This window comes from Polypterus senegalus, chromosome 4, assembly GCF_016835505.1.
Source record: "Polypterus senegalus isolate Bchr_013 chromosome 4, ASM1683550v1, whole genome shotgun sequence".
In the NCBI taxonomy this organism is placed as follows: Eukaryota; Metazoa; Chordata; class Cladistia; order Polypteriformes; family Polypteridae; genus Polypterus; species Polypterus senegalus.
In genome coordinates, this window is record NC_053157.1 from 28581410 (window position 1) to 28599968 (window position 18559).

The window sequence follows — 18559 nt, forward strand, 5'->3', positions numbered from 1 at the left end:
TTTTTTATCATATCCCACATTGATTACTGTAATTCCCTACTGGCAGGTGCCACTTCTAATCTTATATCACAGCTCCAGATGATTTAAAACTCTGCTGCAAGAGTCCTAACAAGAACCAGCAACAGCGAGCACATAACAGTCATCCTGCTTTGTCTTCACTGGCTCCCCGTGTTTTACAGAATTGAATATAACCTACAAAGCGTTAAATGGCCTTGCACCGGACTACATCAGTGACCTTCTTCATCACTAGGCTTCTGTTCTCCCACTACAGTCCTCTGATTCTGACAATCCTGTTGTGACCCTCATTAACCTGCACTCTGTGAGTGACTGGGCCTTCAGCTGTATAGCACTCAGACTTTGAAATGACCTCCTTAAATTAATTAGATCAGCAGACTCCATTCATTCTTTTTACAAAAACAACTTAAAACTCAGATTGTTCTGGAAGGCTTTTAACTTAACCTGTTATTCTTCTTCTTCCTCTCTGTCCAGATGCTCAGTATAATTTGTGTGTATGTTGTATTACAAATTATGTTATTTGCTAGGCTTTCTTTTAATATTGAATTTAATATTTTACTCAGGTTTATTGACTTTTATAATTGACTTTATATATGTTATCTATCTGTTCAGGAAACATCTGTATCCAATGTTACATATACCTGCTGTATATTTATGAGACTCTATGAAGCACCTTGAGCATGTGAAAGCTGCTATATGAATCCATCTATCCATTATCCAACCCGCAATATCCAAACTACAGAGTACGGGGGTCTGCTTGAGCCTGTCCCAGCCAATACAGGGCGCAAGGCAGGAAACAAACCCCGGGCAGGGCGCCAGCCCACCGCAGGGCACACACACCCACACACACCAAGCACACACTAGAGACAATTTAGAATCGCCAATCCACCTAACCTGCATGTCATTGGACTGTGGGAGGAAACCAGAGTACCCGGAGGAAACCCATGCAGACACGGGGAGAACATGCAAACTCCACGCAGGGAGGACCCGGGAAGCGAACCCATGTCTCCTTACTGCGAAGCAGCAGCGCTATCCACTGCGCCACCGTGCCGCCCTTGCTAAGTAAATAAAATGTATTATTATTGTTATTATTATTATAGTTAAATATATTTACAGTTAAGTTTTTTTTAATGTTTATTAATTAAAGAACAAATTATTTCAGTGAACTCAGTTTATGGTGTGTGACCAGAAAGGGGCACCCCAGAGTCCCAGACTCCAGATACAAGTGCCCAAACACAGAAAAGGATTTAAATAAAGTAATAATAATAATAATAATAATACATTTTATTTGAAAGCGCCTTTCAAAACACTCAAGGACACTGTACACAGTAAAAAATAATAATAAAAGTAAGAAAATAAAAAGCAGGGAAAAGAGCAGGTAATTTACAAGATCATAAAAACATAAAACAGTTCCAAATAGGAAAATGGAGAAAGTTATGTGGGATAAGCTATTTTGAATAGGTGATTTTTTAGTCTAGACTTAAAAAGAGAGAAAGAGGTGATGTTTCTTATTTCAGGAGGTAGGGAATTCCAAAGTGCACTACATTGTATTAGTTTTATTAGTTGAATATATTGTATTGCTAATGAGAATGAAGTGTGACTAGGAGGATGTGTGGAGCATCTTTTCGAGAAAGGAAGATGAATGCTGAGTTAAGAAAACTTGATGTGCAGGCATTAGGTGTTGTGCTGAGGAGTAACTAACTGACTAAGGTGGTTTGGACATATGGAGGCAGAGGATGATTGAGTGATGAGGTGCACTAGGGTGAAGGTAAAGGGGAAGAGGACTAATGAGAGGCTGATGAAGATGTTGGAGGTGGTGTCAGATGATATGAAAAGCATTAGTCTCACCACAAATGATGCCCAGGACAATGGAGAGTGATGTAAAGTTTTTTAGGGGATAATTGGCTAATCTGAATTAAACCAGCGATGAGGATGATAATGATTCTGTTTTGCTAATAACTTGAAATAACTTTCAGCAGTAACTGTGAGCTTGGATCATTACCCAGGAGGATGCTGAAACAGCTCAGTTTTTGTTTTGTTGTACCCAAGACTGTAGTTCTCGCTGATCTTGGAAGTTATTTTACAGTATGATGATATTCAGACGAGATAAACAGGATATTTTTATAAATATAGCCATAAGGAACATGACTGGAGCCTATAGTTTCAGTTCTGTCTGTTTGTCGCGTTGCTCACTTAATGCATAGGAAACCAATCCAAGATTTAGCAGATACTGGCAGTTATTGACTTGCAAGTATGGCTGGAACACAATAAATGAAGTTTCATTCCACTCTCTTAATATGAACAGAGTAAGTAACTTATCTAGGCCTTAGTTACAGAAGTATGTAAAATAATAGAACTCCATATCTAAAGTGTTTTTTGTACTTTACAGCATACCTATATTATAATGTGCTATATTATGTTTGTGAAATAAAAATTAAATGCAGGCACGTTTGAATTAAAAGGGTAACAAATGAATAAAGCCTAGATGCTAGTGTTAGATTAATCAGCACCTTAGTATTACTGTATATCACATGGAGAGTTGTACTCTATCTATCTATCTATCTATCTACAGTATGAATATAGGAGTCATAGGGATCTTAGCAGCATCAATGCAAAGAAGGATACGGAGCACACTTACAAAACAACAGATGTCAGTTATCCTGGTGCGTCCATCTTTTAGTTATGTGAACAAAAAGTGAATGTGCAAACTCCACCTAGACAGTGAGTGACCAACCTGTGAATTAAACCCAGTCTACTAAAGCAATTAGTCAGCAGTGCTAACTGCAATTAGTATTTTACATGGTAAAGGAAAACATTAGGTGCAGTCAGGTGGATACATTCTGGGCAGCTGTTTTCTTCAGGTGCAACATTCTAATGAAGAAGCTGCCTCGACAGAATGATGAATTTCATCCTAAATTTCAATTTTGATTTAAAGTGGTCAACATCATCTTCGGAAAAGGTTTCTGATTTCAACTGGGGGCATTAATATTAGTATAAAGATTATTTTGACAAACTTTGCCATGCTTCATTTGTTGATTATTTAAATTATATGTTGTTCTTGTTTTCTAAAAAAAATCCAGTGTAGCCACTTCAGCCCATTTGTGGATGAGCTTACAGAATACAAAACAAGAAACATTCTTGCCACGCCGATTATGAATGGCAAAGATGTTGTGGCTGTTATTATGGCAGTGAACAAAGTCGATGGTCCTCACTTCACACAAGGGGATGAAGATGTAAGTACTTCTTCAGATTAATGTCTGGGAGAAAACTTGTCCATAAAAATTTTATTTCATAATTTTTTTGTATATTACTATTTAATTCATAATTGTTTGTCGTAACACATTATTTTAAACTTGATCCAGTTTTAAAATTAGATATATACTAAACTTAGTTACACATTATATTCACTCATTTATTTTCACAACCCATTTGTTCCATTTCAGAGTCACAAGAGCATTGCGTGAAAGGCACCAGCCATAGATGGCGCACTAATATATTTATATTTATGTATTTATACTCACAGCACATCCACCTAAAATGCATGTGTTTGCATAGCAGGAGTGGAGCAGAAAACTGCAATCCTTCAAAGTGGTTGAAAATGCTTTCATTCTTTTTTTGTCACACATTTGAAACTCTATATTATACAAAAGTGGATAAAATGTGGAAATATAATATCCATCAAGCCATCTTGAAACCCACTTAGTCTAATTCTAGGCTTATGGATTGCTATAGCCTTCCTTGGGCGCATTAAACACAACAAATATTATAATCCATCCATTGTCTAACCCGCTGAATCCGAATACAGGGTCATGGGGGTCTGCTGGAGCCAATCCCAGCCAACACAGGGCACAAGGCAGGAAGAAAGAATTCAAAATATGCAGTGTTTTTTGATACATAATCTTAAAAATCAGTTATGTAGCATTTCCTTTTTATTTTCTTTTTGCAAAATAATCTTTTCCGATAATTTAACCAGAATGACATGGTTAAACAGAGTTTATTTCTGCTTAGTCACAGTTCATGGGTTATTATTAAGAAAAAATCATGTTGACATATAAAGGACATGCAAACTCAATATAGACAGAAACTGGACTATAATTTGAACTTGGCACTGTGGAACTGTCTGAAAGTAGTGCTAACCCCTGCACCACCACCATGCTGAATATAGGACAGCTACACTCTAATAAACATTAGGGTGATGCTTTAACATAGCACTGCTCTTTAAGTTCTCCTTGCTTTGACAAAATTATGCAACAGTAGCAAATATATCAAGAAACTAACATAAGCATTACATTTTAATATCCCAACATATGGTTCACCTTTCTTAATTCCTTTGATCTTTGTTACTGTATGTATAGGTGATAAAAAGGCTTTTTTCATTTGTTTTGTTTGATGTGTACTAATACCATGAAATAAATGTTCATCCTTCTTTTTCAGCTTTTTCTAAAATATCTCAATTTTGCCTCATTAAACCTAAAAATATACCACCTGAGCTACCTGCATAACTGTGAAACCAGGAGAGGACAGGTATGTTGACAGTAACTATGATTTGGTTTTTCAGTACTACAACAAAATGAAACAAGGATATAATTTTGTCTTGTATATCTGCTGGTGGCTGTTAACTTCTCTTTAATGAAAAAGTAATTATGACAAGTAGCCAGGCTAAGTTCATGGACATCAATGACATATACACTGTTGTACTTATTCAACATTTACTTTACATTGACATGTATTTAATGTTAGACAACATTACTGCCCCCTCTGTATTCACTGTTAAACAGGTGAGGTTATTGTGATGATAGTGACAGATATTAGCACCTTAAGTCTTAAGAGGTTTATGGTATTTAGATGCCAGTTATTCTAAACAATGCAAGAAAATTAATGTCTGAAAGTGGTGAGACTATACTTTTAGACAGCTTTCTGTTTTTTTTTTTTTTGCTAAATACCATTAATGCTAAGAGAGAGTTTGGACAGTTGCAGTCATAGATAATCATTTTGACCAGACAGTTCTGCAGAGAAGGGAAAAAGTAAACGAAAAAAGAAAAGCAAGGTGTATACGCACCACAGTTAAAGAGGCTGAAATGCAGTTCAAAGAACTGAAAGATACAATCATTGACAGGAAAGTCTGGTGAGTTATTTTGCATAAGCATTTTTATTTACAGAGTTACCAAAATTTGGAAACAGTAAAATACACAGTACAACAAAACTAAAGAGAATTGCTTTGCTTTTTTAAAACAGTTTTTATTGAGTCTGATAAGAGTGTCTTCATAGGTTCTGTTGTGGTCTGCCAACAAAGTCTTTGAAGAGTTGACGGATATCGAGAGACAGTTTCACAAAGCCTTATACACTGTGCGAGCATATTTAAACTGTGACAGATACTCAGTTGGGCTATTGGATATGACCAAAGAAAAGGTAAAATTCTTGTTATTGGCTAAGAAACATTTAGAATATTAATGAATCCATTTTTGAATAAACATTTTACAAACTAAAGCCATAAGAAGTAAGACCTTTTCTTAGAGGCACACTCACGCACATATCCACTAGGTCAGTATTAAATAACAAAATAACCTTATAATGCATCTCTTTTGCATTTGGGAAGCCAAAACCTATACAGCCATTTACAGAATGTCCCAAAATCCACACAGACAGTACTGGGGCTGAGACTGAAATCTGGGCTCTGAAACTGTGAGGCAGCAGTGCTGACCCCTGCAATAGTCTGCTGCAGATGGCAGTACATTTCTTGGTGGCTTGTGTGCTTGGTGTGTGTGGGTGTGTGTGCCCTGCGGTGGGCTGGCGCCCTGCCCGGGGTTTGTTTCCTGCCTTGCGCCCTGTATTGGCTGGGATAGGCTCAAGCAGACCCCCGTGACCCTGTAGTTAGGATATAGCAGGTTGCATAATGGATGGATAATTGAAATATTCCCAAGAGTTTGAAATTGTATTTCCCTTTTTGGGCTTATTCTTATCAGTAGTTTCTTTTTTACTGTTATAGGCTGCGTTAATAACAAGAAACAATATCAGTGCAGATTACAATCTGTTTATCTTACTGTGTTTTTAAAGAACTACTGTTAAGTAGGACGATGCTCATGTGGTTTTGTTGTTCTAGGAATTTTTTGACCTTTGGCCTGAGCTAATGGGAGAAGTTCCCCCATATAGTGGACCTCGGACACCTGATGGCAGAGTAAGTTTGGAGTGTTTTTACATTCCGGGCATTTTCTTTGTGGAAATGAATATCTATTCATTTTACACTTACTTTTGAATTTTCTTGTGTGTAATTACTTTTCTTGGTAAAACAGATTAAGAGAAAAATATTACATAAAATTTTCATTCTCATATAGTGGTATTTTATTATGTTCATTCTTTATTTTATGATCAACAGTTATTTCTCCTTTAAAACCAAGATAACATATATATGTAAAAATCTTTTAGTGTGACCCCTTTAGTCACTGCAAATTGACCTTTTATCTTGACTAAAACAAAGTTTCATTCTGTAAAAAATACATATATAATATATATATATATATATATATGCAGTATATGTATATACAGTATCTCACAAAAGTGAGTACACCCCTCACATTTTGTAAGTATTTTATTTTATCTTTTCATGGGACAACACTGAAGATATGACACTTTGATACAATATAGTCAGTGTACAGCTTGTATTACAGTGTAAATTTGCTGTCCCCTCAAAATAACTCAACACACAGCCATTAATGTCTAAACCGCTAGCAACAAAAGTGAGTATGCCCCTAAGTGAAAAATGTCCGAATTGTGCCCAATTAGCCATTTTCCCTCCCCGGTGTCATGTGACTCGTTAGTGTAACAAGGTCTCAGGTGTGTTAAATTTGGTGTTCTCACTCTCACACTCTCTCATACTGGTCACTGGAAGTTCAACATGGCACCTCATGGCAAAAAACTCTCTGAGGATCTGAAAAAAAGAGTTATTGCGCTACATAAAGATAGCCAAAGACATGCAGCATATATAAACAAATGCGTAAAAATAATTTGTTAGTTTTTATTTATTTTCAATATTGCCTCTATTCTATTTTGCAGATTTAATTTTTTTTCACTTGATGTTTGACTAAGTGCTATGATTTACAGAATGAGTGTGTCATTTTTTTTAAATTTAAAAACCTTTGAACACAAAGGTCTCTTGGGATAGTTTTACACAACTTTATTAATTTAATGAATCAGTCCTTTATTTGTACTTATAACATAAAGTAATACAGAAAAACATGTAAACTGGACATGTCTAACTGTTTACCTCATTTATGTAATTATGTGGCTTTCCCACTTCCTAACCTCACAGCACCAACAAAATGTGAACCCTGACACCACATAAACTTTTTAGCTTCATCAGATCATAGCTGGACTTTACCTATCCTCTGTGTCCTCTTTGCCTCCTCTTAGTTAATCTGCAAAGAAGCAATCACCCTTTATTTCATATAGCCCATTTTATAGGTAAGTAAAGAGCTATAGTACCGTATTTACAATTCGGGAACAAGCAGGTTAAGCAACTTATTCATGGTCTCATAATGAGTTGGAAGAAAAACTAAACTGGCAATATTTTGCTTTAAAATACAGTACCTAAGTCACTAAGACTCACTGTAGGCCTAGGCCCCTCTCATTCATTCTTGTCTTCCCTTCTTCAATGTTGCTTACTGTACCTTGGTAGGGCTTGCTGACTGGTCCACACTGGCAAGCACAAATTGTTTCTTATTCCCAAGGTGATCCAAACGTGTCATTAAGGGGCTCCTTCTAAGCCTTTATACAGATCTGTTTTAGTATCCATTCAGATCCTAGTGCCACCAAAGCAACTTTTCACAATATGTGCACTTGTGTGGCTTTTAACTGTTTTTATTGATATATTATAGGTGAGACACTTTCCTGGATTCTTTTATTTTTTAGGAAATCATCTTTTACAAAGTTATTGATTATATACTTCATGGGAAGGAAGAAATCAAAGTTATCCCGTAAGTTATTTATTTATTTTTTTTTACCTTGAGTTCAAGTACAGGTTTACTGTCACGTGTAAATGATACATTGAGATAGTTACTCGCATGTGCATCACATGACTGCTTGGATAAGCTCCAGCTACCCCGTGACCCTGCGCTGGATAAGTGGGTTGGTAAAATGGATGGATGTCCTTCAAAGTTTAGTGACAGTAATGTTTAAGTAACAACAAACATTAAAAACAACACAGACAAGAGATACAAAATCACACATTGAATGAATAATCAGATAATAGATATGAAAAATGTATGTAGCTTTAAGACCTGAATGTTAAAATGTTTCCATCTGGTTTTGTGAGTACTAATTGTTTTATGCAATTTGCCAAAACAGTGACACCGCATGATTTCTGAGGTCTTTAATAGTAATCTTAAATTAATTGCACTTAAAACCAACAGATAATATAGATTTTAGGGGGCCCTTGCAAGTACAACTGATCTTGAACCTTTAGCATACATCTTTTTAATCCAATAACATTTAAAGATATAATTTAAAATGTTTCACTAATTAGCAATTTGATTTCTTTTTTTGTTTGTAGGAACCCCCCTTCAGACCACTGGGCACTGAGTAGTGGCTTACCAACATATGTGGCAGAGAGTGGCTTTGTAAGTTTCTTTTTCCAAGATATTTTACTCACTCATAGAGATCATCACATAGCCTTTTGTACAGTATGTGTTGAAAATGTGACCAAAGCTCCTTTAACACTTGACTCTGGGCTGTAATTTGCTTTCCTGAATTACAAGACAATAAATGCAGGTACCGTTCAACTTACAGTGTGCGCTTCGAAGGCAGCATGAAAAGCAATGTGAGAAATGACAAAAGGGAGAGAATGGGACACAATAATCTGCCTGACCTGATATTTGTGCACAACTGAGTACTTATTATCGATAGTGCTTGGTTTGTGAAAAGTAGGATACAACTTTGTTTTCAATATTATTGTGAAATGAGTTTTAATTTGTGATTGAAATGTTTTAATGACATCCTTCAAAAAGTAAGTAAAGTGTTTTCTTGTAGTTTTTGAAATTTCTCAATATTGGTACAAAGGCCAAACAGCAAGCTGAATCCGTTCTGCTCATTATAATATCTTTTTCTGGGTGTGGTGGTAATTAAATATCTACATTGATACTTCATAGCACTTGGGAGCTGTTTTAATTCTGCACAAAGGGATTTTTGTTCTCTTTGCTTGGCCACATGAGTTGCCCCTTGCATATACAATATATCATGCCTAATTTCTACACTTACATTTATAAGTGCACATTTTTTAATGTTTAGCAATTGGAACAGAATTAGATTAAGTGATTTGCTGTTTGCCACATAATGACCAAGGATGAGTTTTGAACCTGTGAGTCGGTCATAAAATTATACTGCCAGTTTTAAAATGCGTTCGTATGTCATTTAGAGGATGGACATTGTTGACCACAAGTGGAATGGATGAGTTTTCGGTCTAATTATGTAGAAATGTGATGACAAGGACTAAGTTTGAATTGATTTTCAAAAAAACAAGATTTAGGGGAAACAGTTTTACTGTTACATACACCAGTCAAAAGCAAAACCAGGGACTGTTAAGGTGCACAGTAGAAACTGCAAGTGGTGCACAATGTAGATTAATAAACATACTGTAAAATAAAGAAAATATGAAATCATACAAGACTGGTAGCATACTGGGGGCAATATTCAATTTTGTTTTATTTTTTAAATTCTTGTATTAAAGTGGCATTAATGTGTGCACGAAAATCTTATGAGGTTAGGGCTCTAGTATTTCTTGTTTATGTCTGGATAACTTAAAATAAACAAAAGATTACAATAAATTAAGTGGAGGAAATATGATTGTATACAAAAGATAAATGTTTAAAATCTTTTTAGTTGATTTACATCTTTGAAAAAACTCTAAAGTAACTTTTTTTGTCTTTTAGATTTGCAACATCATGAATGCTCCTGCAGATGAGACATTTAAGTTTCAGGTATAGTATCATTGGCATTGTGTCTTGCATTAAAATATTGAGCATATCATTAAACTGTACACATTGTAATTGATCATAATGTTAAACAAATGACTTTAAGTGATGTATAAGCTTACATATTATTAAAGTGCTATTTAACTTTATCTAAGTGCTGTTTAAAGTTAAACAGCTATTTAACTTTATTATTTAATAAGGTACTGTTTTAAATATATACATTATACATAATATACATGCAACAATAAAGTAATCTGGCTGTGAGACAAAATGGTCTATGACTTTACTTTAATCATATCACACTGTAAACATAAAACACTGTATCATTCATAACCTCTAAATCCACAATTTATTTTCAACTTGTAAATTTCAACAGCAGATATATAAGAGATTTTTAGGAGAGAGTCGTTTTGTTAGTTCTTTATGTATTTGTAAAAGAATGGTCACTTTCACAAGCAGATTTTACCCACAATTTGAATTTGCCTAGAGTGTACTTTCCGAAGTCCAGAATAGGAGCCCTAACAAATTGGTCACATGTTATCTAAAATGTGAAAAACATGCAATTCATTGAATTAACTCTTTTCATCCTTTACAGTAAACTAGCCAACCCGCGGCGTACCATATGCCGCATAATCAGGCCGGTTTTTTAATAATTTTTAAGCACAGGGAGAAAATTTAACATTTGCAAAATCGGTAATGTAATAAATCAGCAAGAAAAGCAACATTGTAAAAATGCACGGAACGAACCAACACACAATCGTCGCGCGGCGTAGCGAGGTGGGAGGGGTGTGTGTACAAAGTGCAGGAGCATCTAAGAAGACACATGTTTGTCGCGGATGCGAATTGCTGTATGTAGCGTGTACAACACTTTGCTATGCTGCACGCGGTCGTGCCTTGTAACCGAAAACTCGTTTTTCAAAGACTGCTCACTTCATTGTGTTTTAACCTCAGTTGTAAAGGAATGTTTTAATGATCCATGGGATACCCCTCGCAAACAGTTTTACACGCTGCATATGGCGATTCACCTCCGCGAGAAACATGCATCTATTAACAGTCAACGTGTGGGAGGGGGGTGTGTACAAAGGGTAGGGACGAAAACAGTGGGAGCGTATGAGTCGCACTTAGTGGCAATTCCATGGTTTGCACCCCAAATGGGGTTCAACGGCTTGCCCACGCCTAGACACACGCTCAATCTCATGCATAATTATTTATTGAATGGTAAACACTTCTGGAAAGACACGGTTGTCTAAAACAGGTTAGTGTGAGAAAGTGAATGAAAAGATGGAACTCTGGAGAGAGCAAAATACAACACAATAGTGAACCCGCGGCATAACAAACACCGCATAATTATTTATTGATGGTTGAACACTTCTGGAAAGACACAGGGACACCCCTCGCAAACTGTTCTACACGCCGCATACAGCGATTCACATCTGCGACAAACAAACTGTTTTACACACTGCATACAGCGCATCACATCCGCGACATGATTTTTCCTAGATGGTCCTGTCGTGTCCACCCTCGCACTTGAAGCATACACACTGCCTGCTCATGTGCCCGGTCGCAAGAGAAACTCACGGAGAGCCGCCCACCAGCTGGCCTGTGTGTGTGCCTCTGTCTGTCTCTGGCGCGGCTTTCTCTTGCGCTGCCTCTGTGTGAACCGGTCAGGCACAGAGAAGGTCAGCTGCTGACAGAGCGTCTCGACTGTTGCAGGGCCTGCATTGGTGAAGCATGTGAGACGGTAATGAAACAGAGGCACAGGGCTTATTGGTTTTTAAAGACTGATTGTGCTTTAACCTCAGTTTTAAAGGATTGTTTTAAGGATCCCATGGGATACCCCTCGCAAACCGTTTCACACGCTGCATATGGCGATTCACCTCCGCGAGAAACATGCCTCTATGAACAGTCAACGTAGCTCGGAGATACATAACATTAACCTGACCTGCACTGCATGTGGCCTCTACGACAGACGAACATAAATGACGCCATTTTTTCTGTGTCGTCGCGTCCGAGTTGGTGGGTGTGGCCCTGCGAGTTGTCGTCGTATCCAATGGTCTTGGAGTTGGTGGGCGTGGCTCCTTCCTGTGTGCGCCATAGGTGTCTCACTTGTCGGCGGCTTAGTGAATCCACGTCCTTTCCAGCGTGCTTTTCATGGTTGTCTTGCCTTAGTGAATTATATATATAGATGACATTTTTGGAAACTTTTGTCTGTTGCAGGCTAGTTTGGTTTGATTTTAAATAAATAGCAAGGGGAAAGACATATCAATAGAATAGTGCTCTGAATGTTAGATATTTCAGATTAAGTAGTCTATTGCTTCAGCTATTTCTTTTTAACAGAGTGGCTCCTTAGATGAGAGTGGATGGACAATCAAGAATGTCCTGTCAATGCCAATTGTAAATAAAAAGGAGGAAATTGTTGGTGTTGCCACATTTTATAACAGAAAAGATGGAAAGCCTTTTGATGAACAGGATGAAACCATCACAGAGGTATTTCGGTCAACATCTATTTTTATTTTTAAAAAATAATGAGGTATTGCCATAGATTGTAAACACAAGCTTATTCATTTCATGTATATCTATTGTATTTTAAATGTCAGTTTCATGTTTGGATATGAAGGAACCAGATTTGAGGTCAATAAGCTACAATAAATCTATGTAAAATATTACCAGCGTAATAAATTACAATTATTTAAACACAAGAAAAATAGGTTTTTGATGAAAATAGGCTATTTGGCCTAATATTGCTTGCCATCTCCTGTTCAACACAGTTTAGCAGAATGTGGAGTTAAGATATGAAGGAACACATAATAGCAATACTCAGTTTATTCCACATTATCTAGTGTTCTTAATGAAAAAATACTTGCTAGAATTTGTAAAAAACGTATCCTTAATAAACTTTTACTTGTGTTCCTGTGTTTTGTTTGTAGTTCATCCTGCTTACTCCCTTCATAATTTTAAACAATTTTATTATGTCACATCATAGCTCATACCCTGGAGTCCTTAAAATAAACCTAGTAATTCATATATGGAATTATAAAGTGTTGTTATGTTATTATTTTATAGGAAAATCAAAATAGCACATATCATAGTATTGCAGAAGGTTCTTTGAAATGGCTTTCTCACAAGGAATGCTTTATAGTGCCAGAAACACAATGTATAATTATATTTTTGGTTACCTGTGAAGTGAAATAAAAAGTAGTGTAAAAAACTAACACATGGATTTTTACTTCCTGTGTATAAAACTTTGCATGCATTTACTATACATTAACTATTTTGGGACTTTAATGGCTGTATGTTGATGTTTTAGAACAATTTAACATTTCTATTTATTACTCATATTGTGGGAAACTGATAAATGTATGAGCTCTCTTGTACATCATGTTTTTTGAGTGCATGATGCCCTTCATAGCACGTTCCTTTTCACTTTTTTGTGACAGCTCAAAATCCTTATCTGACAGTGCAGAATATGTGTCAACAATATCAACAATACACTCTTCTGCAGAGTATTTTTGTCAGGCATGATGCCATGTTGTAAGTGTGCCATCTAGTGGATAAAACTAAATAATGTATTCTACACAGTTTTTCTTGATGTTTAGCCTTTGATGCTTTGAAATCGAATTTTGTTGACACCCGTCTTGAAACACTTAAACGTTGTTTGCTAAATATTGTTTTTTCTTTACTTCCTTCTGTAGAGATTCTGCTGACACTACTGTGCCTGCTAATGCACCCAGTTTTGTGCCATCTTCTACTTTAACTAAGTCGATCTTTAACCACATTTACATACATTATTAGAAGCAGTGACCTAGGCAATGGACTTTGCAAATTCTTATTGTTTTCTCAGCTAACTCAAATACAGCTCTGTCAGTATGAGTCTGTTCCCATTTTTACATCATTGCCTGCATGTGTGTCTTTGGGATCTGTAAATATTTATTAATACTGAAGAAACTTTCTCTCTTCTAAGATGACAATTATGACTGATGAAAAATTATATTTTAATTTTCTTAATACATTTTCTGCATTACTTTGTTTTAAAGAGTCAGAACCTCTCCCACTAACAGTGGTCAAGTCTGGCACCAATCCTAGATAGGACATGCTTACAAAAGACCAGTCACACTAATGCGTTAGTCTTATGTTGAGGGAAAAGACGGTACTTAGAGAAAGCTCATATGGATGGGAGGAGGACATGTAAAACTGTACCTAGGAGATGCTTTAGCTTCCAAAATCCCCAAAGTTGTGGACTAGCAACACTAATCACAGAGCAGCCATTGCAATTAAAAGTAATTATACAAAACAATTAGTTGATAAAGAATTGCAAGTACAATTATAAATACATATGCTAACCTTGGATGACACTTGTTCTGATTTACAGACAACCAAGCTAGAAATATTTAATGGTGAAATATTTGTAGACTGAACAAAAGTTATTTATTTATTTTTCTTAAGTCTCTCACTCAGTTCCTTGGCTGGTCAGTGCTTAATACGGATACTCATGACAAGATGAACAAGTTGGAAAATCGCAAGGATATCGCTCAGGATATGGTTCTCTATCATGTAAAATGCCGTGCTGATGAGATCCAACATATACTGGTTAGTTTATTAAATATGATTTAGTTATTGTATTGTACTGTAGAAATGTTTTTACAGTAATATAACATTTCTAAAAACAGAAAGATAAAGTAGTTGTATGTTAAATTGTACTGAAAAGGCTAGGGGAAGAATAGAGGCATCCTGAATCCATAAAAATATATTTAACTACAGTGATAATTGAATTTGGTTTTGCAGTCTCTGAAGTTTGTTTGATCTGAAAACACCAGACTTGTTCACATATTCAAATGCTATACAGTACTAGCTTTTTAACAGAAAAGAAGTCACTGCTCTTGTCACTCTCTTTAACTGCAAAGTGTGTGCCTTGGTTATGGATTGCTTTAGGATGATATTTACCACAATAGTTGATATATAACATAAATGTTGATTAGATGGTATGTAAGGAACTGATTTCTCATCGTTGGAGAGATCCTATTGCTTTCTCTTAGTATAGGCTCCAGCAAAGGTGTCTTATTTTTCAAAGGACTCTAGTTTTGGCAATTACAGAATTACAGTTCTAACCACAGTATACTGTACATAACAGCTCACTTATGAAAAAATAGTCTGTGTTCTTCTCATTATTAACACTTCATTAGAGAAAGTCACATGAAAAGTAAATCAAAAAATCATTGCCCAGAAATCCTAATGGCACTTTGCTGCATACGTTTTGGTCCCAGAAAATGCAGAATTTCAAGAGGCAGCATGTTGGTACAGTGGATAGTACTGGTAGTGCATAGATCTTGTGATCTAGGGTTAACAAGTTTATAAAGAATTTGTGTGTTGTCAGCCTTTTTCCCTCTGGTACTTAACTTTTCTTCTCCATTCTAAAGAATTGCAGGTTAGGTTGATTTAGCGTCAAACTGGCCCTGTTGAGTCACTATGAGTGAGTTGAGTGAATTGTGTGAACGTGACTGTGTGCATTATTGTGCCCTGTGAATGATTGGCCACCTGTCTAGCCTTACCTCAATGGTGCTGGGTTAAGGTTCAGTTCGTATTTAACAAACTATTTGTTAATTAACTATTTACATAGTTATTTTGCATTTTTCTGTGGTAATCAAAAAAGCCAAGCAAAAGCATTCTATTACTAAAATCTGATTTAAAGAATGTGAAGTAAATTTTATAGTGATTTGTTAAAATGTTAAGCCACAATCATGTTAACATTGTTTCATACAGTATATTTTTGATATGTCCAACCAGAAAACAAGAGACTACTATGGAAAGGAACCTGCAGACTGTGATGAGGATGAACTTGGCCAAATACTGGTAGGGAATTACTTTACACAGCATTTTGTTTCCAAGACTTAGTTTAGCAACATACTGTATGTAACTTATGTGGACAATGAAGTTTTTTCTTAGTTCAAAAAACAAAAAGTTAAAAAATACATTGGCAAACGCTATTTCAGCATTCCACAAGTATATTAAAGTTAACCATGTATCACTAAAATAGGTAAATGACTTTAGCAGCAAGCATATACTTTGTAATTATGCACTCTTTACTTTAAAAGGTCTTGACTTACAGGATCTATTTGAAGGTTTCCATGGCTGAATCTGGTATTGCTAATTGTCCACTTACTGTGTCACCAAAATATTTTTGCTACTTTGATTATATAGAAAAATTCTTATATATAGAAAATTACCTTGAAATACCTAAACAACCTTGAAATAAAAATAGCTGTGCTATTCAGTAGATTCAAAAATTGTGAATACCACCCACTATTAAACATAACTTTGGGATATTTTATAGCCCTTTTAACACCCATTCCCAGGAACTTCCTTTTGGAATAGAATGAGTTTTCAACCAGGATGGTTTTCACTCTTTATACTTTGACCACACCATATTCTACACTTTATATTTACTGTATGTTCATGAATTCATATATTAGAGGGCATATTCATTGTTTATAATAAAAAAAAAGTTAAATTGATAAAGGAAAAAAATATGTGCAGGTAGCGTAACCTACACATATTAACTAAGAGGTGAATTTTTAATAACATTGGCAAAGAGTTAAATCACTCCCCTCGCTCATTGTGCATTAATCAAATAATTACTTAAACATGAGCATACATCACGTCTGAGTCAATAATTTGATGCTAGTATACTGTATGTGTGCTGTAAAACACCTTATAGATTCCCTTAATGGTATTATTTCAAATATTCACTGACTGTGCACATATCGCCTTTAATATATCACTTATCTATAGTAAATACTGTGCTTGCTTTCAGAAAAAGGAGCTTCCTGGACCTACCAAATTTGAGATTTATGAGTTTCGCTTCTCTGATTTTGACTGCACAGAACTTGAGTTGGTTAAGTGTGGTATCCAGATGTACTATGAAGTTGGAGTTGTAAAAAAATTCCAGATTCCACAAGAGGTATTTAACGATCTTATTACATGTTTGTATTGTCAGTTGTTATACTGAATTTTCATAAAATACCTTCCCTTTTTTTGTGTAACTGTATGCTCAGAAAACTGTAATCAGGGTTAGAAATATAGATCAATAATAGAAAAATACAAAATCTTGCTTTAATAAGATAATTAATATAAACACCTAATTACTGTTTTATTAAATGTTATCAAATGTAGAAAATAGAAGATACAGTATTTAGGATTACAAACTGGCTGATTCAAGAAATTGTAGATAATCTAATGGAAAGCAAGGTTAATTGGTAACAGAGGAGAAGATAACAACTGTACCTGACAAATTTCCTGGGAAAACAGTTAACCTTGGTGGAGAGTCTGTAGTTCTTTGCAATAAGTAAAGTCAGAATATGTTAGACTCCAGCCACCTACTCATACCCTATAGGTGTCTGACAGTGTGATGCAGTAGAACTAGTGCAAAATTACAAGCACTTTTCATTCTTTGTCTTTTTCTTTACTTTTATATGACTTTTAATATCAAAGCTAAATAGTTTCCATTTCAAAAATTTCAAAAACATAAGTTGTTTCATTTGGATCACAAAATATTTCATTAAATGCTCTTAACAACTGGCAAATACAATATGTCTGTTTTTTATGTGTTCACTCCTACTAGTCAATTCGGTAACCTTCACGGATATAAGCCAAAACCATTTTTATTTATTTATTCTTTTGTTTTGTAAGCAGTTAAAAATGCATACGCTCACTTACAAAGAGATAATAAAAGCGAGACTTTAGAAAGACAGACGAAGGATTACCTTGCAGTTATGAGAAGAAGGAAGTTGCTTTTAACTACCAGCTGGGTTTGCTTCTTTGCTAGCCCACGCACACCATTACTCCGTCGCCTCTAAGTCTCTGATTGCTGTTCTGCACTGCCATTGGACATTTGTGCTAGTCATATTGACTTGGAGTTCAATGAATAGTTGACAGGGGAAACCTTTATTCTTTTATCCATAATAGGGAAGTCAAGGGTCACTTCCAAATTGCTGAAAACACTGTATTCTTCTGACCTCTTGTGATATCAATTATCTGCATAGACTAACAGCCAAAACATTTGTGTCAATGAGGGCTTTCAGCCTTGAGCTTCCTCTAATTAGCAGCTCCTTTGCAGGCATGGGAGCATATTCTACTCAGCCACACTTTACCAAAATTCTGCAGCCATCTTTTATTTGTATAGTATTGCCTAAGTACTGAAATAAACAAAATTATCCCTTAGCTCTCTGTCTTAATCCCTTTTTAATCAGGATTCTAGGATATTTTGCCTGTTAGAGCAGCTGCTCAGTAAGTGGCAGGTAATCTGATGGTGGTGTGATGTGAAATGCAATAGTCTTTACATCATTAATACTATCTTTTGGTTCATCTATATAAGTGTAAGATTACAGGAGAGTTTTTGAAGGTTCACTATCACTGTAATAGTATTGGTTAAGAATAATCTTTCTTATGTATTCCCATTGTATAAAATCAAGCTTCAGTTACCAAGAGGTTCCCTGCATTACAATTAAAATTTCAGGGAGTTACAATTACAAAAGCACTTGGCTGCATAAAAAATAAAGGTGCACCTTCCTTTCTTCTAGACCTGTTTG

The 18559-nt window shown here is 35.6% G+C and overlaps 1 protein-coding gene across 1 annotated transcript in view; it reads left to right on the plus strand.

Moving 5' to 3' along the window:
* The window catches only part of pde6b (phosphodiesterase 6B, cGMP-specific, rod, beta), a 38476-nt gene that overhangs the window by 3767 nt on the left and 16150 nt on the right, over positions 1-18559 (plus strand). Inside the window, exons 2-12 of the mRNA XM_039750387.1 lie at positions 3096-3248; positions 4450-4539; positions 5284-5424; positions 6116-6190; positions 7921-7985; positions 8561-8627; positions 9936-9983; positions 12315-12464; positions 14421-14564; positions 15759-15824; positions 16786-16932. Of these exons, the coding sequence (XP_039606321.1) occupies positions 3096-3248; positions 4450-4539; positions 5284-5424; positions 6116-6190; positions 7921-7985; positions 8561-8627; positions 9936-9983; positions 12315-12464; positions 14421-14564; positions 15759-15824; positions 16786-16932 (1146 nt within the window). The remainder of the gene's footprint in view (positions 1-3095; positions 3249-4449; positions 4540-5283; positions 5425-6115; positions 6191-7920; positions 7986-8560; positions 8628-9935; positions 9984-12314; positions 12465-14420; positions 14565-15758; positions 15825-16785; positions 16933-18559) is intronic.